At 42.3% G+C, this 22,037-nt stretch overlaps 2 protein-coding genes across 3 annotated transcripts; both read left to right on the top strand.

Annotated features, from left to right (window-relative positions):
• The first annotated feature begins 215 nt into the window (after positions 1 to 215).
• Positions 216 to 6,162, top strand: im:7147486 (zinc finger protein 628). The gene is made up of 2 exons (XM_035162520.2): positions 216 to 457; positions 2,773 to 6,162. The coding sequence occupies exon 2, from the start codon at positions 2,826 to 2,828 to the stop codon at positions 5,784 to 5,786; it is 2,961 nt and encodes a 986-aa protein (XP_035018411.1). The 5' UTR covers positions 216 to 457; positions 2,773 to 2,825; the 3' UTR covers positions 5,787 to 6,162.
• A 2,128-nt stretch (positions 6,163 to 8,290) lies between these two features.
• On the top strand, positions 8,291 to 21,757 carry si:dkeyp-84f3.9 (zinc finger protein with KRAB and SCAN domains 5). 2 transcript variants are annotated; one of them, XM_035162517.2, is made up of 4 exons: positions 8,291 to 8,531; positions 9,044 to 13,189; positions 15,864 to 15,989; positions 16,366 to 21,757. In XM_035162517.2, exons 3-4 carry the CDS (start codon positions 15,873 to 15,875, stop codon positions 19,804 to 19,806), a joined length of 3,558 nt encoding a protein of 1,185 aa, XP_035018408.2. In that variant the 5' UTR covers positions 8,291 to 8,531; positions 9,044 to 13,189; positions 15,864 to 15,872; the 3' UTR covers positions 19,807 to 21,757. The 2 variants fall into 2 exon arrangements, with proteins under 2 accessions (XP_035018408.2, XP_035018407.2); XM_035162516.2 differs by lacking the exons at positions 8,291 to 8,531; positions 9,044 to 13,189 and adding an exon at positions 13,356 to 14,282.
• The last annotated feature ends 280 nt before the right edge of the window (positions 21,758 to 22,037 follow it).

The raw sequence follows: 22,037 nt of genomic DNA, 5'->3' as shown, positions 1-22,037 counted from the left end.
CTGAAACATGTCCAAATTATGATCATGCAAAGAGGTAGTTGCAGGACGTTAAAAAACTGCAGTATTTTTTTCAGCATCTTGCCTTTACTTTATATTTATAAATTAAAGATTTATGTGGGACAGGGGCTTACGTGACCTGCATTACCGACTGTAGCCACAGCACCTCATCGTGGCGCAGCTCCAGCGCAAAACCCCGCGGTAGGTAACACGAGTACATCCCGATTTGACTGCGCATGCGCCGGTATCGCTCCGCGCCTGCAGCCGCTGCAGCTCTCGGTGCTTCTTCCCCCTGCCACAGCTGCATGACGTCTGCTCTCCACCGAGCCGAGCTCAACCGCCTTTTACCCCCGAGATTTGATGCCTCTGGACGGGCAGATGTGTGTGGAGCCATTGCTTCTCCTCCCGCTCAGCCCTTGTGGCTCCGCCGTGAAGGATATCGCACAGTCTCCTGTGGCTGGTGAGTACGTGAAGATGCGAGCGGTTGTGTATTGTGCTCAAGCCGCTTCACAGGTCACGGTAACTAGCTCGCTAGCGTTGCTTCTTCCTCCCTCCTTCGTCCGGCCTTCAGCAGGAACGTGGTCTGCCACCTCCTCCTCCTCCTCCTCCTAATTAGCTTTCTCTACCTACCCCTGTGAGGTGTTTGTGTGCTGGGGTCAGACACCGGGCTAGCAGACGTGTGTTAGCTGAGTGAAGCTTATGATATTAGCTTGTTAAAACCGTACTGCTTGTGCGTAGCGTAAGTGTGTATTGTTTAGTGAAGCAACATGACTGTTTGTTTAGCCCACCATTAGCAAGCTAACACACACATTTAGATCCGCAGTGTGGTGGTGTTTTCTTCGCTGCGGGGCTGTGTTGTGTTCCCGTCCACTATGTGTTTGGTGGCTCACTGATGCTCCTCGTCATTTGAACGTGAAGCGCGAATGAACCTCGGGTGTTTATTGTTTACTGTGATAAGTGCATGTTGTGGTCATTTTCTACACGACTGACCAAACATCCGGTTTAGTGTTGTATCATGTGTGTCCTGTATAGTAAAGAGAGGGGTCCAATAATGCTCCAAAATGGCTGACATCTTCACTAAAGACAAAAAGTAGAAAAAAACGTCTTATGATGGATCTAATCAATCACTGCCTCCAGTGATGGATGGTGAAAATCCTTATGTATTCGTGGTACATGTGGAGTGGTCAATATAACCACTAACAAGATGTTGTTTTTCAATATCTAAATTATTTTACATAAGATATCTGAGGTTATGCAGAGGATTAAAGAAACGGATGAGAAATTAGTCAAATTTTATTCTCACACTTGCTGATTACACCCAGGGCTCTGATTTAAGGCTGGATAATTTAACACTGATCCAGCAGCACAAATTGTTTTCTACTGATATACCTGCAGAAGTCCTTCTGATTATACAAACTTGTAGATTTGCCATTTTTCTTTGGCATACCTACTGTGGTCATCTTCACAAATTATGAAGTTATTCCTGACCCTTGACTATTCTGATCCCCTTCCAGTGTTATTGCCTCAGATAGGCCCTGTTCATACCTGGTATTAACATCTGTCTCTGGTGATCTGATTCAAACTCTGACTACTTTAGTTCAGACCTGTCATTAGAATGCATCTCTACCGGCCTCTCTGTCATGTGCAAATACCTAGGTGTGTCATTTCTATTCACAAAGACCAAATGATGTTGGTTTTAACTAGTCTGATCATGGCCCTGTTCAGACCTAGTGTTAACGTCCGTCCTAAGAGATCTGATTACAAGTGGAGCGCTCCAAGTACATCAGTGCACACCTGGCATTAAAATGCATCATGTGTGTGTGTGTGGAAGAGAAGGAAGGATTCAGGAAGCGTAGCATCCAATGAAAAAATCATTTTACTAATTTGGGGAAAAACATAAACATGCGGCGATCAGTGTTACTATTGTAGAGGTGACCTTAAATATATCAGTGTATGGGGAATATCAATAAGTGTGAAGAGAATTTGATATATTTTGAAAATGTATTGTAGGCATTGTATTAAGCCTAGGATACATTTGGGTTCACACAACTAAAGGCATGTGGTCATGCGCATCCCAGACCACTTCCCTATGTGGTCTGAGTGATCAGATCTCAGATTCCTCCTCAAGGCATTTTGGGTGTGGTCACGCATGTACTTAAAGCTGTCCCCTTGTGATTAGATCATTCAGTACATGTCTGTGTGCATGTGCTTCTAATCTGAAATTGTAAAAACTGGTTTTATGCGATGTAATTTGTCTCACTTCCCAACTTGCTTGTTAACATCAGTGCATTAGCTCAAAGAGAAGGGAGCTTTGTTTTTGATGTAGTTTTAAATTCTCCTTCCAGGATTTGGTAAAGACAAGAGTTTTTTTAAGACACTGTCGTTGGGTGGGACGGAATAGGAGTAATTTTGTGTGACTGGGATGAGACAGGAGTGTCCACTCCTCTGGCTCAGTATGGCACTGTTGCAGCTTGGCCATACCGGCTGAAATCCAATCAACAATGTTTTTTGGGAATGGGAAATTTGTTAATATTTTATTGTGTAAACAATATTATTTATGATTTTAAAACAAATTGACAATTTTCTGTTTTCCTTTTGCATTCGTATCCATGTTTGAAATATTTTCCTATCTTCAACAATGAAATGAATGAGAACAAATATTTCAGCATCTACAAGAATGTCATTAGAACAAGTAGAACTATTTTATTTTAATAAATATTCATGAAAATCATGGGTTTTTAGTTACTGACGCCATTGTGTATGTGTGTTTTACAGGAAATTGCCTCGCTTGACCACAACCCCAGGATCGCCTTGTACATTCAGCTCCCATGATGCTTGGCTTGCAGGGAAATACGTCGTCCTCCAAAGTGTATCGTTGTGTGGCGTGTTCAGCCACCTTCAATGGACTAGCCTCCTTGTTGGTGCATCAGGCAACCCATGCAAATACACTCTCCAAGGTCTCTGGCGCCCCTCAGCAGCCTGTCATCAGCCCACATGAAACACTGTTCCCGAGTATGGACTCGTCCAGTGAGCGGGCTGGTCCAACACCACTCTTGCCTGAGAGCTCTTCACCATCTTTTTATATTTGCGATTGTGGAGAGGAGTTTCTGGACTTCAGTTTAATGCTGGAGCACAAGCGTTCACATGTCTCTCAAATTCAGCTTCTCGATAACAATATTGGCAATCAGGGTTTTCCAAACCAGCACGTGTCATTCAGTTCTACTGTAACCCAGCCAGGTTTAGGCCTTGGTTGCCCCTCTACCTCAAGGTCCTCACCCGTCGAACTGCCCACATTACAAGACCATAAAACAGATGTTTGCCTGGGGGATGACATTGCCAACACAAAGCCTTCTCAAGGCCAGTGTAGACCCCCCCAAGATAACTGTGAGAAACAACTTGACAACGTGTCAGCCACAGAGGAGGAAATACCAGAGACTCAAGATGTGCATTTCCAAGACAACACAAACTCTGTTCTTGACAGTGACAAGGGTGCGAGTTTGCCTAACAATAACGCCCTAATGAAATTGCTGGCATCAGCGTACATAAACCGCTTCCCACCTAGTCAGTCTCAGAATAACAATGATCACACAGTTACCCCCAAACAAGAAGTTGTCCCTGTTGATATAACACCAGGAGCAAAAACTGAACTGCCCTCAATCAATGATCCCTCTATTGCACAGTTGAGGCGACTGCTTGCAAAACCTGGTATGAAGACAAAAGCTCCACCCATTAGCAGAATTCTTGAGTCCAGTAAGAAGAGGGTTGTCTCTCTGACTAAGACATTCTCACCTGTCGTGGTTCTAGAAACGCGGCAAAAGCTGATGGATACTGTGGGTAATGGCATATATGGGATATATCAATGTGGCCGCTGTCGTAGGGTCTTTCAAAACTTGGACAGACTGACAGAGCATCATTTGTTGCACAAAAAAGAGAGGATTAAGTGTTGTCGTCGCTGCAAACAGCTGATCATTGGGCGACCACCTTTACCTGACAATCATGTATGCCCTCAGTTGGGAAACAAGACCATACAGTCCTCAAGTTCTTTTAAAAGCAAGTTTCCATTTGCTCAAAAAATAGTGCCATTCCATAGGCTCAACAACACAAAAAAGGTTTTCTTTTGTCCTTTGTGCAAGCACAGCTATGCACGGAGGTGGAACCTCAAAATGCACAAGTGTCAGGGGTCAGCTGTGTCTCAGCAATTCAATCCCCCCCCTCAGAAAATGCTAGTATTGAGATCAAACAGTACACCCAAAACAAATACAGAGGTTAAAGCTGGCTCTGAGGTTGTCAAGAGTATTGCTGTGGGCACTGAAGTTACCGGTCGTATCAAGGTAGAATTGGCTTCTTCTAATTCAGACCAGACTGCAGTCACTCAGTTGGCCTGGACTCCTCCAGCAAAACGCTTTTCACCATTTTCCCCCAAACCTCCAGTGATGGAGCAGCACAAAGACACCTCTCTGTGTGGGACTTCACTCCAGCAAGAAGAAGAAAAGAGCTGGGATGCAGTTGACAGTGATGATGGTAATAAAGGGCAGTGGACAGTGCCCTTGGATGATGAAATGGAGATGCTCAATACAGCAGTGAAAGCTGTTGATGACAGAGAGGTGAGCACATCTGTGTCAGTCAAACAGGGAGAGCCAACACCTGCCAGCCTGCGCTTTTTTGTCAGAGAGGGTTTCAAACGTTACCCATGCAACAGATGCCAGAAGACCTACAGCCGGGCATCTACTTTGAGGCGCCATCTACGGCTATGTGGGTTCAGGCCACGTGGACTCGGGGCTGTAGCCCAGGGTGGCAGTCACGGTGCCATTCCTCTAAATACAAACAGTATAAAACCGATGTTTTCTTGTTGTGTCTGTGGGAAGAACTTTAACCGCAAAGACAACATGATGGTTCACACTAGGAAATGCCAGTTACAACGAACAGTGCCTGATGTGGACAGAGGAACTGTGCAGCAGCAGAAGCAGAGTTTGCCAGGCAGTCCCGCAGATTGTCAAAAACAGGATGCTGATGGAGGCAACTGGGGCTTCATGTCACTGCCCTCTGTACTTCCAAGGAGGGTGACATGTGAGTGTGGGGTCGGATTTACATCTCCAAGGCTTCTCCTGGAGCATCTGCAGAAACATGCCCAGGAATCCTACACATGTCCAACTTGTGGAGAGACTGTTAATTCCTGGGCAGACTATGAAGTTCATTTGCAGATTCATATGCATCCTCATCACCAGCTGCTAAAGGGACTGCCGCAAAGATCTCAGCCTCTGTTACTTCGATTTCAGCAGCAGCCTCCACCCCAGCAGCCTCCTCCTAAGCCTCCACAGAAGCAGCCACGCCCAGAGCAGCTTCCAAACCCCTCCAAAAAGCAGCGGATTGGATGCACACGGTGCGGCAACACTTTTGCCACTCGCTGTTCCCTTCGAAGGCACGTGTCATGGAACCGATGCAAAGGTGCACGTGTGCCAAATCTACCCACAAATCCGCCAAAAGCCCATCACTGTTCCCACTGCAACTCTGACTTCCCGAACACTATCAGTCTTATATTTCACCAGAGGAGCGGGGCTTGCAAGCCTGCCATTAAGCCTGTCCGTTGCCCTGTTTGTCTCCGCTGGTTTAGCACAGTGGACAGTTTGCAGAAACACCTGCTCACTCACAAACAGTCTGAATCCTATAGCTGCGACATCTGTCAGGGTACATACCCAAACCTTAAATCACTCAAAAACCATCGCCGGAGGGTTCATCGTATCATGGCAGGAGACACTAAGCTTCCAACACAAGAAGAGTTGACATCTTAATTTCATTGATATAATGTCTAACATGGGAGTGGTGCATTAAGAACAAAGTACTTAGTATAGTATTATTATCTTCACATATTTTCTCTCCATATTTGCCAATTGTAATTTTCTTGTTTTTACTTTCCAGGAGAAATTTTACAGCTGCATATGTTGATGTTTTTTAAGCAGCTCTTGTGGCATAGTAGCTTACCACTGTAAAAATAGAAGCTTTGATATACTGTAAATTTGAGTTAATCCCTATAACACATAGTGTCATTAGCCTGTAAATGTTAGAGCATTTGTTATTCAAACTTGTATCACAGAGGTTGTGATGTAGCTTGTGATTGTTCCTGGTGTTAATAAACGTACCAGTTTGTGAACTGTGTACATTACATCATTTTGTGTCATGGGATCATTTATCTTACTAAATAAGGCAAAAAGTAAATGGTCAACAGAGGAACATTTTTATACATTGCGTGTAGAGCTTGTTTTTATATGAACCTGAATCTTTTTACTGATATCGAGGCTTCATGTCTTTGTTTTTCTCACTATTATATTTTTCTCTAATTGTAATTATTAAAAAAATTGGTTTGTTAATGTTGTTAATGTATATGCCACCTTGTGAAGTGTAGACTTATGATAAAGCAATCAAAATGAACAAAACCAAGTTCCTGACTAATGCAGCTCTATAGAGTTCTATGGTTCTAACCCGCTAGACACAGGTTTCAGGTGAAAGGCTAAAGTACATATAGATTTGCAGGTTGTGGTAATGTTGCAACATGTAGTTTACAGTGAAAATTTAAGAGCTTGACTGACAAATGTTATGGAATCTCAAGTCACTAGTCTCTACAGAGAGTAAATTTAAGGTTCAGTATTTTATCCAACCCTTCAAATGGCTCAGAATATTTCAGCTATTTAGGCAGGTGTAATGTGTTTGTTATTGTGTAATTTCCTGTACAGTTATTTACTGAGGGATATCATTAAAGGCAGCTTCACAACTCTGCGCTCCTCTATAATGAATTAATTTAGCAAGTGAGCAACTGCTGCAGAACTCCAGACTTACTGTGTCACGTGGATGGTGCCATTTTTATGAAAATTTTGAATAATGCACCACTAAAGCACATCAAATATGATCAGAGTGATATGATAGTGGCTCCTGCTAATTTTTCTGTGCTTGTGGCTGTGTCTTGAGGGAGTTCCAGTTCCAGTGTCAAAATTCTGCATTATGAAATGTTGCATATTTGCACAATTTCCACACAGCAAGTCGGGAGAGTAAGTATTCCACCATAACACTTCGCACAGCGAGTTTGAGGAACAGGGTTTAATTACTGCCCCTTGCACATTAACATTGTCAGTAAGATTTTAAGGAGATCTAGGGCATTCAACTTAGGAGTTGTACAATATTTGACCTTGCACACAAGGTTGTGGTGGATTTAAAGTAAGAGTATTGATGTGTCAAATATTTAAATAATATTTAAACTGAATTCAACATGTTTTAGATACTGTGTGCCAGTACCAAAGCATAATACTAATCCAACTCTTGTCCAGTATCCCTGAAACAAAAGTGTGCAACCATAAAACCGAAAACACTAAATGTTCTGTTTAGGTACTGGGGTCTGACTGACACTACCCTCTTGTATAATGATGGGGGGCTTAAAAAAATATTCCAGTGTGCACCATTTAGAAGATAAATTACACTATTAAATTAGAGATGCTGACTGGTTTGCACATTTCTTGAGTAGTTCGGGAGTTTTCGATTCAAATGAAATGTAACGACCGCCCCCCCCATTTACTTGAATTAAATCAAATTTTGCACAATTATTCCTTTACACTGACAAATAAAAATAGAAAGCTGAAGTCCCAAGGCTTAGATGCATACTTTGCCAAAATGCAAAACAGTTTGGGCCACAGCTCCTGATCAGCAGACTGAGGTGAGACTGTCTCCAAGGACAAGAATAAACTGTCAGGTTCAAACATGGAGAGTCCTGGAGGTGCTGTAAAACATCTGTGTTTCCATGGCAACTGGGGAAACTCCATCTGCTGTGCTGTAAGCCTGAACAGGCATGAGTAAGTGGGTATGTTGTTTCCCCAGTCAAGACTGAAGTGTCCTTGCTGGACAATAAAACATCCATATATGTCATAAGCAAGAGCACTATAACAAAAGTTCAATGTATGTTGTAATGCATAATGTATGCTGTAAGCATAGCGAGGGGGTATAACACATAATAGAGCTTCCTTAGATTTGTAAATGTTTATAAACGATTTGTCATCCTCTGCTCATAAAGAAGAGTTTAAACCCACAGCCTTCACTCAGGAGCTAAAACCAGCCTGCAAACCTAAAATAAATAATGTGTCATTCATCACTGATAAAAACATTTCATTCTAGATGTAATTTATTGACCATATCGTCCATCTCTGTGTCAGACTCATGGGTCGAGGTTAAAATTCACCTAATGTAACTAATAACTAATTAGATTCACGGTGAACTGACACCTCCTGTCGATAGGTGTCAGTGTCGCGCAGCAAGCCCGTGACGATTCCCTGTAGAAGTGCGCCATCCGTAGAAGAGGATTGAGGAGTTTCCGTTTTTCTGGCCTTCTATATTTTGCTGTGGCTAATGGGTTAGCTGCTGCCACTCGTGCTAAACGCCGGTATTTTGGCCCGACTCGGAACGTCTCGCTTAGCGACCATGGACAAGCTGTTTGCGGTTTGCTGCGGGGACATACCAGACTATTGATACGGCTCCAATTTGGTTTCCATGTGAAAGTAAGCCAACGTTATTGTCCATGAGCTAGTGGAGGCTAACGTTAGCATGGTAGGGTTGTAGCTTAACAAGGCAAGCGCGCGCTCCGCAAATTTACAACAATAATAAATATATAGCCTGACTAGTTCATTTATTTTACAAATATTAGGTTGCATAGAAACTAATTCTTATAACTATACTTGTGTTGGGTTAATACGACGCGTATTTCATTAGCTTGAGAGTGTATGACACCTGGTAGAGTTCATGGACTCGACTCAGAAGTTTGGACTTTTTAAAAGGGCAATAAAGAGCAAATAACGATAAATAGTACAAGGAGGCAATAAGGGATTGGGAGAAATATTGGTTTTGGCTAAGCATGCAGTTAACCGTGTATCTGTTTGGTTAACTTGGTCCTCAGAGCCAGATTGTGTCAGCTGCCAATAACATGTGGGGTGTTCCTGATTTTAATATTTGGTATATTCAAGTAAATTCTGCTGTTTGCATTCAGTATGATACATTATGATACTCTTTGCAGGAAGGGAGCTTCAGAGGGCTGCACATCATCAGTGAACACATCCATGCCCAGCCTGATCATGGAGAGAGAGCCGCAAACACTGCAAAATATCCTGGAGGATGGATTAGGCAGGGATTTGATGGATGCCGGCCGGTTTTGCTTCAACTGTGAGCAAATATTTTCAGATCGGAGATCCCTGGAGCAACATGTTTGTCTTGCTTCAACTCACATCTGCTCCTGTGGAACCGAGTTTACAAAGTACGCAGACATGTTAGACCACAGCACGACACATGAACCAGGGCACCAAGTCCTTGACCACGAAACAATAAGAAAGCGCAGAATTGAGAAGCTCATAGCAGAGGAAGAGCAGCTGATAAGATTACAGACCGGTGACGTCGTCTGGGAGGCACCGAAATTGAACATTGTGCCATCAAAATCCCTGGCAGTGAAGCCCATGCCGCAGGTACCCATTAAATCAGCTTATAAGCCACAAGTTCCCATGCAGTCTGCACAGATTTCACAAGTGCCTCAGTTGTACCCCTCTGCATCAAAAGCGTCCCTTCCCCAAAAGTCTGTCAGCTCTGCAAAGGGCGTGAAGAATATTTTTGCAGGTGTAGGTTCACCAACCGTGGATCTTTGGACACTTTACCAGCCAGTTGTTTTGCTTAAAACATCACGTCAGTTTAACAAGATAATGCCATATGGTTGTGGTAAATGTGGGCAGTGTTTTTCATCAAAAACTTCTCTAATCTCCCACCACGGCTCCCACGTCACAGATAAAGTTTCAGGCTGTATAGGATGTGGGCTGCTGCTCTCGAGCAAGAAAGTCGTGCCTCGCTTCCATGTCTGTAACTCGTCCAACAATGTTACCAAATTCAGACTCATTACTGCGAGACCGGTGGGTTTCAAGATGCCAAATGAAGCCCGTACAGAGAGTCAGAAACTGAGTGCCCAGGGGCCACAGGCTTCTACCTCTATACAGCTGAAAAGGCAGTATCCCAGTGCAACCAATAATGGCATCCGGAGACCTTTTGTCCCTTCCAACCTGCAATTAAAACACCAGGATATCAGAAAATACCATAAAAGCGATCAGGGGCGTCATGTCACTCCGTCGCTGCAATCAAGAATTTGGAGTCCTAGCACATCCAAACTTTACAACACTGTCTCCCTTCCATCTAAGAGTCAGAGTCCAAGTCTGACTGCATCCAATAAAAGCAGTCACTGGATTCCTCACTCCATGCAGACAAAGATGCCCACAAACATTGCATCAGCTGCATCGAGCAAACCTTCTCAGATGTCCCCTGCATCAAATGGGTTCAAATGTCGAGTCTGTCATCTTCCTTTTGAATCTGCTCAGCTCCTTCAGAGGCACAAGTGTATCAGAGCACGAGAGTTTATGGCACAGCATGGCCCGGGTGGCAGACAGCAATACAAAATAAAGACTGTGATACCAATGACAAGCCCAGTTCCCATTCAGATGAATGGTGAGAGAAGATTCCAGGTCCCAGCTGCTGGTAACATGAAGAAAAGCCAAGTTGTGGCTGTCGGTCTGGACCGAGAGCAAGATGCAGTTCCTGTGAATAAGAAAACAGGAGGGGCTATGGACGATGATTGTTATATTGTTGAAAGTGGACCAGACAAACCTGCTGAGATGATTTACCAAGTAACCTCATCTGTTCCTATTAAAACTTGACAAAACTATAGCGCTACATCCAGTTTGCATGTTACATTTTATGTTAATGATGGACCAAGTACAGGAACATTGCAGCCTCTAGGTTGAACAGCATCCACTGGTTTAAGTTTATCACAAAGAAGTACTTTCAAAGATTAAGTGTAGGATGTTTAGTGACAACAAACATGCATCTTGAGCTGGATTTCTCTCCTCAGCACAGTAAACGGGATTAACTACAGATTATGAAGTTGGTATCTCTATGGTTATAGAAGATGTACATCAACATTGCTCATTATTAAATGTTTGTGCATGGTTCATCCTTATATGATGGGATAACCAGGCACTGCGCTTTGCTTTTAAAATATGTTTTTGTATGATCAGATATTGTGTTGTGTGACTGGGAACTGACCACGATACCTTGTGTGTTCTTGCCAGTTCTGGGAAACTTCAAGAATACATTATATGTTGTATTAAACTGTATTTTTAAATTCCGTGTGTGTGTGTGTGTATGGGAGAATGCAAAAAAGATATTTGTGAGATTATTCACATGATCAATTGACTGAATGTATCGTGACTTTAACCCAAGAGCTATGCAAACACCTGAACTGATACCATATGTTATACAACAGGAAAGTCCAGTTTATGATGCATGACAAGCACAGTAAATGTAAGACTATCAAAATATTTTGGCAGATAAAACAAATTACATGAAATCCTAAAAGGAAGCCATGATTGGAAATATATTGATTCTGATTGTGGCAGAAAAATAAATGGGGCAAATCAATTTTTTTGTTTTTCCACAAATAAGTACTGATCTAGACTTCTGTAACTTATTTGAGTCATTTATATAGAACTATGCATCAATTCTATCTAATAATGTGGCTCCTCATCTGCCATGATGACATGAACCTCTTCCTCCGACTTATTTAGTTCATTCAGGTGCAATTATCTGTGCGTCCAGCAGATGGGGCCATTTCACAGAAAAACCACGGTGCTGAACGATGAGGTCGATATGCATCGTGGAAGAGGAACATTCTCTACCTGTGTCTGATTGGGTTGTATAAGTTGCCTCACTGGATGATTGGTTAAGGGTTTTAAGGGTAAGCCAATCAGAGACAGGGCAGGGACCGGTCTTCGCCCAACTCGGCTTCTATTGGGAAATTTGTGCATGCGGCGTTCAGGTGTGTTTGTGCGCTTGTAATCTCCATCACTTTGAGTAGAATCAGAGAGCAAGCGCCTTATGTCTGAAGAACATATAGACGAGGGTGAATGATGTTTGCACAGGTGGTGCGGACCCACTCTGCTTCAATCTGCAACCTGGAGGGATGTCAGGCCCATTTCTGGTAGTTTATCTCCCTGTCAAATCCACAACGTTGGTGCAAATCACATTTCCAGCAACCAAAGTGTATGTCAATAAACATTACATCTCATCAAACACACAACAAATACATAAATTAATACTTAAAGACACACTTATGGTTGCCAACCTTTACACTACTGGACCTCCGAGGGGGGGTTAGGGTTTAAAGGTAAATTTAAAGTCATTTATAACCCACACCAAGGAGGTTCTGTGCCATTTTGCCTCTTGTATTTATTTTTGGTTTATTGAAAACAACGGTTACAAATATGAACCTATTAAGACATATTAATGTATCTAGATTTGCACTGGTGTCGATGCAGTATTAAGGAGGAAAAAAAGAAAAACGCCAGCAAAAGTAGAGCAAAAGTTAAATAAATGGATAAAATAAATAAACTGAGGGGCTTTATTCAATCAGGATAAACAAATCCAGGAGAGAAAAATGTTTCAGGGCTTGTCTGTCATGCACTGAAGAGATTTTGCAAATGTCTTATGATATGGGGATCAACTTTTATTTTATTTTTATTTTTTATAATTAGTATTGAATGATATAATGTCAGTGTGTAAAGTGTTTCCTTAACAGAATCGGGTTATTTATTAAAAAAATAATCATATCCATATCTCTTTTGACTGGAGCCAACTCTCACATGAAGACCACACTGGAAGAAAACACGCTACAAAGCCTCAATGTCCTTCTCACAAAAACTACACAAGTTGTCATTCCAGTTAAATCGTTCACGTAGGATGGATACATATCATTGTAAATTTTAAATGCCTGCTTTAGGTTGGTTCTCGTTAGCTTAGACACGTTTGAAATCCGACCTGCAGCGAAGCGAAAACTTCCCACAGCCCTCGAACATGCTCGCTGAGCTCGGCGTGATGTTCTCCTCTCTCCGCATCGTCTGTGGATGTGGACTGTGCCGCTGCCGCTGTTCGCCCTGAGGCCAAGAGAGAAAACCGGGCTCAAGTGAACAACTCCCCGGTCCATGCACGTCTGGTGTCTTTTTTTTCAAGGAAAGCACCGTACCGACACAGCACGGCATACAGGAGCTAACTTGAGCTAGCTAGTCGCTAGCCAGTGCAGCAGCGGTCAGTGCATGGCTACGCAGAGACCCGCAGCCCCGACTCTCCCTCACAGGCAAGCACTTTGTGTTTACTTCCGCCCGTGTGCGCACCAGGGTCCAGGAATAGCCCACAGTATGTTTGAACTGCTTGAACAGACACACAGGAGCTGACATTGTGTCTAACGGGTTGTTCCGTGTGGCCTGTGATGTTTAATGAGCGCAGCTAGCATCAGGCCTAACGATAGATAGCGGCTACGTTGATATTTTGGTGCTGGTGGCTTTTTAATCAGCATTGATGGCTGTAGCTGTCAGATTAATGCTGTTTTCCAAATATACTCTGTTGTGTTTATGTTAGTTTTTGTAATCATACTCAAAAGCTCCGTTTTCCTTGTGTGTGCATGAGATGAAGAATGTAGGAGATATAACAGACAGGGTGATTATAGCCCAGTGCGCATTAGCTTTGCATTGTGTCTGTATTGCTTTGCAAACTGCACCAGACTACACAGGTGCATATTGTGTTGTCAGGCTCAGCACTGGTTCATGTGGGAACTTTAAACGTGTGTAGCTTGTGATCAGATCAATGCATACACAACTAAAAGTTTCCCAGTTCATACCAGACAATCTCTGTCAATCATAAAAAATAAAATAATAGTAAAATCTTATATTAAAATTCTGGGTCTAGCTCTACTCCATAAACTTCTTAACAATGCCATTTTAGAACTTGGGAGCTTAGTTTAACGTGATTCTTTGAGTGTTTGTATTCTTGGCCTCAAGAATTGCTTATGTTTTACAGGATCAGGTTTAAATTTGTACTCAACATCCAAGAAACCCTAAAGTTAATGTGCCGAGTTATTTTACAGTGATCAAATTCCTTAAAACCAAAATCTTTTACTCAAACTAGCTGCCACTTGTTTTCATTTTCTTGCACCCAAATGTTGATTCAGTGTTTTTAATATAGTTCTGTCACATCTGTGAGGTATTTATTCTTCTGTTTGTTAATTGATTTTTCGCAGATCATGCTTTCCCGGTTCAAATCCCGGGTCTTCTGTGAGGAGTTTGCATGTTCTCCCCGTGCCTGCGTGGGTTTTCACCGGGTACTCTGGCTTCCGCCCACAGTCCAAACACATGCAGATTGGAGTTGGGTTGATTGTAGACTTTAAATTGACCGTAGGTGTAAATGGTTGTTTGTCTCTTTATGTTGACCCTGTGATGCACTAGTCTGCCTCTCGCTCACTGTCAGCTGGGATTAGCTCGAACCTCCCAGCAACCCTCAAAGGATGAGAAGTATAGATAATGGATTGATGGATGGGCAGATCTTTTCACTCCTTCATCATTTAATTATTATTATCATATTACATTCAGTGGTTTTATTTCACGGGTAGATATACGTTTTTGTGTTGACTTCAAGGTTTTCCGTCTCTGTGTGATATCTATTGAACTTGGTTTTCATTGAGCTCAGGAAATGTGCAGGTTACAGCCTGTGATGGTTTACTTTGTTGGATTACGTGTTTGGCTTAGTTGGGAACTGACCAGGAAGTGGAGAAGTGGATGTTCTAAATTGACAGTTGATGCCACAGTTTGCCTGCATCACAAGTACTTTTTGGTCAAATAAAGCTTTCTACAGAAACAGGGCTGCAACTTGCATCCCAAAAGCAAACCGCGTCGCTTGCTGAGGATTATAAATACAGAGAATTCACAGATTTTACAGCTTGCACAGGGCAGTCCATCAGACCTGGACAGCAGTGGTGTCCCTTCACTGCTGGAACAGAAACAGATGTAGATTCACAGATAACTGAAATTAAAGCGCTCACACCAACATCTGCAGAAACCCCTTTTTCAGTAATCCGCCCAGACCTGTTTCAGGTGGGATTAGCCCAGACTTGCTTTACTGTTTTCTAATGCAAGCAGCTGACAATGTCAAAATTTAGTTCAGCAAAGTTTACAATTGGGAAAAAATGTCAACATTTTAAACCAAGAAACTAAGATTAATCCTTAACCTAGCTGTTAAAAACTGTCACTGAACCCAATGGGTCCAACAGGATCAAAATAGAAAACCTTGTACAGATATCTACCTATGGAATAAAACCACTGAATATAATGTTACAGCCTTAGTTATTTAGGAATTTGCTTTTAAACATGATGAACTTCTAATATAACATGTTTAATTTACTTAAATATCTGAGTTTCATGGAAATAGAAAGAATCCATGGGGAAATAAACAGTCAAAATATCTTAAGAAGGTTTTTAGCTAGATCAGTGTTTTTAAGTAGGACTAAATATATCATAAATGTGAAAGAACTATATTAATATCAAACAGAATCACAATTTGCTTGCAAGAAAGTGAAAACAAGTAGAGAAATTCAGGTGTTGATTAAGAAATCAAATCTTCCCATTTTTGCGAAAAACAAATAGTTTAAAAAAGAAACACATAGGAAGAAGTTAGAAACTGGTCCAGTGATTGTTTACATCAGGCCTCTGTCTGGTTCAGATTGACATCATGCTTCACTGTAGACACTTGTACTTTAATCACTGATTTGAATCAGGCAAATGAACTCCCTGCCTTACACCTCTTGTTATAGTGACCAGTGTGCAGAGCAAGCAGTTTATTCCCAGCTGTGATATTTCAGGGAATATTTATTTATATTTTATTGCAGACCATGTGACGTGATAACATTTTGCTGTAGGAATACATGTCACTGTATTTGTTTATTTTTTGCGTTCCAACCTTCTTGTCACTTCAATCCACAGACTTTTGACATGGGGAGTAAAATGTCCTTCAGCAGAGGAAGCAGTGACCAAAATACCGTCTCTGACCTAACGTCTGTGACACCTCATCCTCGCAGTTCCATTCATGCTCCTTCCGACTGCAAGCAGGTAGCTAGAGAGAAAAAGAAACGCGCATAATGCTCCAAAACTTTCGCCCTCTGTTACAGCATGAATCTTCTGCTTTTAAAACGTGAAGGATCTTGTGTTTGTGTAGGGCCTTTGGCATTTAAAGGCTTTACATGCATTTAAATGCAGATTCATTGGTATAGTTTATGTTTTGATGGATGTATAGTTATTTGCATTATCCTTTTTTTATTATACAGCATATGTACATGGGATTTTGTTCTCAATTTGGGCTAAAAATTCGTTTCACTTTCTCCTTTTATTAGCATGAATTATCCTTTTGTGTGTTTTTATATTTATATATATTCTAAGATACATACCGTTTTTACATTTGTGACAAACATTTATTTTTCTTCCACAGATACCTGAGGATAAGAGATGCAGTGACGAAGACCTGGACTCCAGTTGGAGAGAGGAAATGAAGGCGACAGAACCGAGTCAAACTGCCCCTGAGTCCCACTCATCGTGGACTCTGGAGTCTGACGGCCATGTTAACTCTGAAACAGGCAGCGGAGCTAATAGTCAGCAGAGTGAGCACATGCCATCACAGGTAGGGATGGAAGCAATGGCTCCTGCGATCGTGTGCAGCTCAACAACAGACACTCACAAACAGACTGTGGAGGTCTGCAAAAAACGCAGGCGCACTCGTAAAATTAAAACGCGGTTGACTGCGGCGGACAAAAACAATCCACATACCGCTGGGGTTGATGCCGTTCAGCACGAGGAGATCAGCACGACAATACCTTTGCCAGCATGTTTGGAAAACCACACCAGTGTTGATGTGCCTCACACTGTAGACGATCCTTTAATCAATAATTCTGCTCCTCGTACTGTCTCAGATGGTAATGTAGAAGACGGTGAGCCTGTGTTGACAAAGAGAAGAGGGCGGCCAAAAAGAGCCCAAATTACAGCTTTTAAAAACATCTTTACTGAGGCAGCCGACGCCAATACCCCCGCTGCTTCCGCTCATCTCAGCGACATTAACGGTCCTGCAAGGAGGCTGAGGAGTAGAGGAGAGAGGGAGCCTTGCACACAAGATGAACTCACTGGATCTGATGCATCAAATTTACAAGCCGTTAAAAGAAGAAGGAGTAAACTGGCTGATCAGCAGGTTCCAGCTAAAGTGTCCAGACTGGAGGGTTCCCAGGAGGTCTCTGCAGTGTTGGGCAACAACACAGGCTGTGGGGGGAGAGCGGAGACAGATAAGCAGGTGGAACTAAACACTGACAAACAAGAGACCGAAGCAGACACACGGGAACATCAGTGCTCCCCGCAGTCAAGAACAGGAGAGCAACAGACAGAGCAAAAAGCAGTTGCAGTACCACAAAGGAGACTGCGTTCCCAGGCAGCAGCTGAGCCGGAAGTTATTCCCTCAAAGGATTTAAACAGTCTAAATAAGATAGTGGGCATCACTGGCAGCGACAAGTCACACTCACAAAGCAGTCCTGACTCTCCAAAAGACACAAACATGCAGAGTACAGAGCTGTCCAGCACTGATGTTGTATTGTCTACAGAAGAATCACCCAAACTTGTCGGCAGCCGCCCTGCTGTTAAAACTGAGAATATAGAGGCGGAGCTGGATCATTTAAATCTTGTGTCAGAGTTGAACAGTCCTAAATCTTCACAACACAGTGCCACCACCACGCTTAAATCTAAGGGTCCGAACAGTCAGCAAAACATGTTAAGGCGCAAGAGAGGCGGCAAAAGGAGGAGGAGAGTAAGTAACGTGTTGATAAAGAGCGAGCAAGTCGTTGAGGGGCATGAAGGCGGCCCCGACACCCAACTCGCAGAAGACTGTGCAGACGTGGATAAGGAGGCCAAGTTAGAGGATGACGCAAATGTCATCTACATTAAAAGAGGAGGCAAAACTCTGATGAAGTGTGGCTACTGTGGTCGTGTATTTAAATTTCAGTCCCAGTTCGTCATCCATCAACGGATTCACACTGGAGAGAGACCGTTCAAGTGTTCCGAGTGTGGCAAAGGTTTTACCAAAAATTCCAACTTAAATCTGCATCTCAAGACCCACAGAAAGAGCAACATTTATCAAAAATGCCCATTTTGCAAGATCAAATTCTCCTGCTCTGAGTACACTTCTCATATGGAGATGCACGCACAAGAGATGGCCCAGGAATCCGAGAATGATAAATCGGAAAAACAGAGCAGAGGGGTTGACAATGAAAATGGTCAGGCACCTCAGACACCAGTTTCCCCAGGAAAGAAACAAAGGAAAGTGTGTCAGTACTGTGGTAAAACTTTCCCCTTTCAGTCCGCGCTTGTAAGACATGTGCGTGTCCACACGGGGGAGAAGCCTTACAAGTGTGATATATGTGGCAAAGCTTTTGGTCAGGCTTATTTCCTCCGGGTTCACGAGCTCACGCACTGGTCTGTGAAGCGTTATAACTGCACACTTTGTGAAAAATCATTCACTCATTACAGCAATGCAAAAAATCACACATGTCGACCCACGGGAGGAAACGACGATTCAGAACCCAACAGACGTGCAAGGCCTTCACTAACGTACACGTGCCACATCTGCAAGAATGTTTTTGACCATTTGCAGGAGTTCAACAGTCACATGAAAGCCCACACTGGTGCTAAGCTTTACCGCTGCTTGTTTTGTGACAAGCTGTTTGGGGTAATGTCTGAATTTAACACCCATCGCAACCAGTGCAGAGAGAGAAACGCCTCCAGCTCTGCTGTAAAGGAGGAAGACAGAATGTCGTTGATACAGTACACAGTGCCTGCTCTGAGGTGTTCATCAGCACACTACTCGGCTTCTCCCATCACAGCTGCAAACTGCGAAACACGGACAAAACAACCACAGTTGATCCACAAGAAACGCATCGCTAACCGAAAGAAACCGTTCCAGTCAGTCATACCGGCCCACCAGCTCTCACACCTCGTGTCCAAGTTAAACAAACTGGACAACAGGTCCGACCCCAGGAAATATCTGTGTCCGAGCTGCGGGCGACAGTTCAGACACATGGGCAGACTCCGAGCCCACATGCTCACGCACGCCCCGGGTCAGAGTTACACTTGTACTTGCTGCGGTAAGACGCTACAAAACTGGAGAAAACTGTGGCGTCACCAGAGAATCCACAGACAGAGACACGGTCGCTTCACTTGTCCTCAGTGCGGGCAAGGTTTTCGGTTTGCAGAGCCTTACAAGAAACACATGAGCGAGCACCAAGAGTTCCAGTGGGTTCAGTTCAGGCCTAAGAAAGTGTTTCTGCCTTATCAATGTGAGCAATGCAGGTGCAGCTTTAAGACTCTCGACTTGCTGTTCAGTCACCAGCTTTGCCATTCAGTATCGCAAGACACGCACAAGGACACTGCTTTTGATGTATACGATTTATCAGATGAGCATAGTACACAAGCAAACAAGATAACGTTTACCCCTTCTACTAACAACTATATTGCAACGGTACATGAACTTGAGGACAGCTTTTTTCCTCTGAGAACCTCTTCCAAATATCCAGATCCACTTCCTCCAGAGTCACATCTAGTGCCCGTGATTTCTCTTGTCGAAAATCCGGGTGTAGTTTTGGGTGAAACGTCCCCGTGTCCCAGCACCACGCACTCAATCCAAGACAGAGAAACCAGCCATGACGGAGAAGATGGAAATTCACTTGGAAAACCCATTACACCTTTGAGAACTGTGAAAAGATGCACGACCCCAAATCCCAGCGACTCAAACGATGGGTCTTCAGATGGTATTCAGTGCGCTGTGTGTGGTAATGCCTATCCTGCCATTTCAGACCTTTATCAGCACTATTTACAGCATGCTAGAGGCCAGGTGTAAGAACATGCATACAAAGATACAATTCCTCTATCAATTTGTTCAAACAGTGGGAAAAATACAAACATAGTCACTTAAATACCTGGAAATTATTTTTAAACTTATCATATGACAAGTTTCCAATTTTGAAGACGTACACTGAGGGCCTGATCTAAAGGTTAGTGTAAAAACGTGTGCAAACTAGATTTTACCCGCAAAAGAAACTGCAAGCTGATCTGCCAACGATGCGCACTGAGGATTGCGTTCAGAATAACATACACTGTCCATTTAGTACGTTTGCCTTAATGAATATGCAGTATTGGGCATTTCTACCCGAGTGCGCAAAATATTGGGAGGAGTAGATGCAAATACTTGAATTTAGCACACACACTGTGATTTACAAAGCCTGAAAATAATTGCGGTGACTGTGTCTACATTTAGGGCCTGATCTACTAAGATCCCAAATAAGCAGTGCTAAATTGCGTGTGAATTATAACAGATTGCACATTCGGTTGGTTACATAATTGCGTAAATGATAACAGGTGCAAACATGTTAGAGGCAGTAGTATTTAGATTAGTGTTTTTTCTTGCGTTACTGGTTTCCGCCATGGAGCATTACGGAGAGCAGAGTGAGCACAAGCACAAAGCGAAATTGAATGCCATGGAATGGGAGGTGTTAGTGGAAGAGGCAAACAAACATGTTGCTGAGCTACAGCAAAGAAATATTAATATAACTCAAAGAAATGCGATATGGGAGAGTATCTGCGAGAAAGTAAATGCTGTGGGTAAAACAAAAAGAAGATTACAGGACATATGAAGAAGAGCAAAAGAAAAAAAAGCTCATAATAAAACCGTGGCAAATAAAACAATAAAACTCCTTCCATGCTGTCTCCTCCTCACCACAATAACTCCAGCCATCTGTGCTCATCGCTGTGCCGATTAGTACCTACCTTTCAAACGTATTCAATATAGACTCAGTCACAATCACCGCAATTATTTTCAGCCTTTGTAAATCACAATGCGTGTGTTAAATTAAAATATTTGAATCTACTCCTCCCAATACTAATAGGCACAGCGTCACTCTTTATTTGGGATCTTAGTAGATCAGGCCCTGAATGTACAAAAGAATAATGAGACTACATTTTCAACTTTACACTGAAGCCACTACGTTTACTTTGGTTTTTCTTTTGGTTTGCTTTTTTCTTTGAAAGAAGCATCCCTGCATTCATGTGATTGGCTAAATAGCAATACATTTCAACAGGAATTATAACATTTGTGAATGTTCGAACATAAAACATCAGAAAAAAAATAGCTGAAGCATTTTGAATTTGTGTATTATCTTGTTGCTCTGAATCATTGTGCCAACTTTTTTATTTTCACTGCCAAGTCAGTTTGCAAACAGCTGATCAGATTTCAGACTTAATTTATTTATAAACTCCTTGAGTTTCTTTAATTTAAAGTAGTTGTAACTGTAAAATCAAGTTTTTCTCATCTAGTCACTCAATATTATGAGCAATTACGTGAATGGTCCATATAATTTCAAATTCATTTCATTAATTTACTGACAAAAATGTTACTTCTGAGGATTTAATATCAATATTCTGGTCTGTAAGTCAAACTGTAGCTAAAATGTTTCAGAGAACACGTTGAACCAATTCCAAATTAGTTTTCCTGTTGAAGGACATGCGGCTGCTTTTGTGTTAACATTTTTAGTTATTTTCAGTGTCGGCACTTATCACGCGCATGTTTGTCAAAGAGTTTGTGCTGCTGTGGATTTGTGATGTGTTGGCTGAATCAAATGATGCTAAATTTCTTTTAGACACCTTCCACACCTTCAGCACCAAGTTCTGTCAAACAGCCATGGTTGTTCACTACTGCTTTTTCATGCTTATTTCCCACATGGACACCCTGATCGGTTGTAAATAGTTTAATCTACAGTTTGTCTTAAAAACAATAAAGGTCACTTTTGTATTAATTTGTGATTGTTTGTGTTATTTCTAGGCAATAATGTGTCACCATGAAGTGAAACACCTTTTCTCCACATTTAAGAAAGCCTTGAGATGCTGCTGCTGCTGAAATCTCTAGTGATGAAATTATGCTAAATGTTAAGACGAGAAAATATTTTAATATATCGATTGATGAGAGAAGTATATTGTGAATGAACATTTTAAGTACAGTAAGTCAGATTTAATACTAGGAGGCTCATAATGGTTGGTTTTAAATGTCCAGTACTGTGAGTTTGAGTGAAATGTCTT

This window comes from Hippoglossus stenolepis, chromosome 8 (genome assembly GCF_022539355.2).
Source record: "Hippoglossus stenolepis isolate QCI-W04-F060 chromosome 8, HSTE1.2, whole genome shotgun sequence".
Taxonomy (NCBI): Eukaryota; Metazoa; Chordata; class Actinopteri; order Pleuronectiformes; family Pleuronectidae; genus Hippoglossus; species Hippoglossus stenolepis.
Note: the sequence above shows the minus strand (reverse complement) of the source record. Positions and strands in the feature narration are given on the sequence as shown.

Coding starts and splice junctions, on each gene's coding strand:
- si:dkeyp-84f3.9 (XM_035162516.2), top strand. CDS start 14,241: ATGCAGATTGGAGTTGGGTTGATTGTAGACTTTAAATTGACC. Junction 14,283..15,863: donor TTGTAGACTTTAAATTGACC/GTAGGTGTAAAT, acceptor TTCAATCCACAG/ACTTTTGACATGGGGAGTAA. Junction 15,990..16,365: donor CTCCTTCCGACTGCAAGCAG/GTAGCTAGAGAG, acceptor TTTCTTCCACAG/ATACCTGAGGATAAGAGATG.
- im:7147486 (XM_035162520.2), top strand. CDS start 2,826: ATGATGCTTGGCTTGCAGGGAAATACGTCGTCCTCCAAAGTGTATCGT.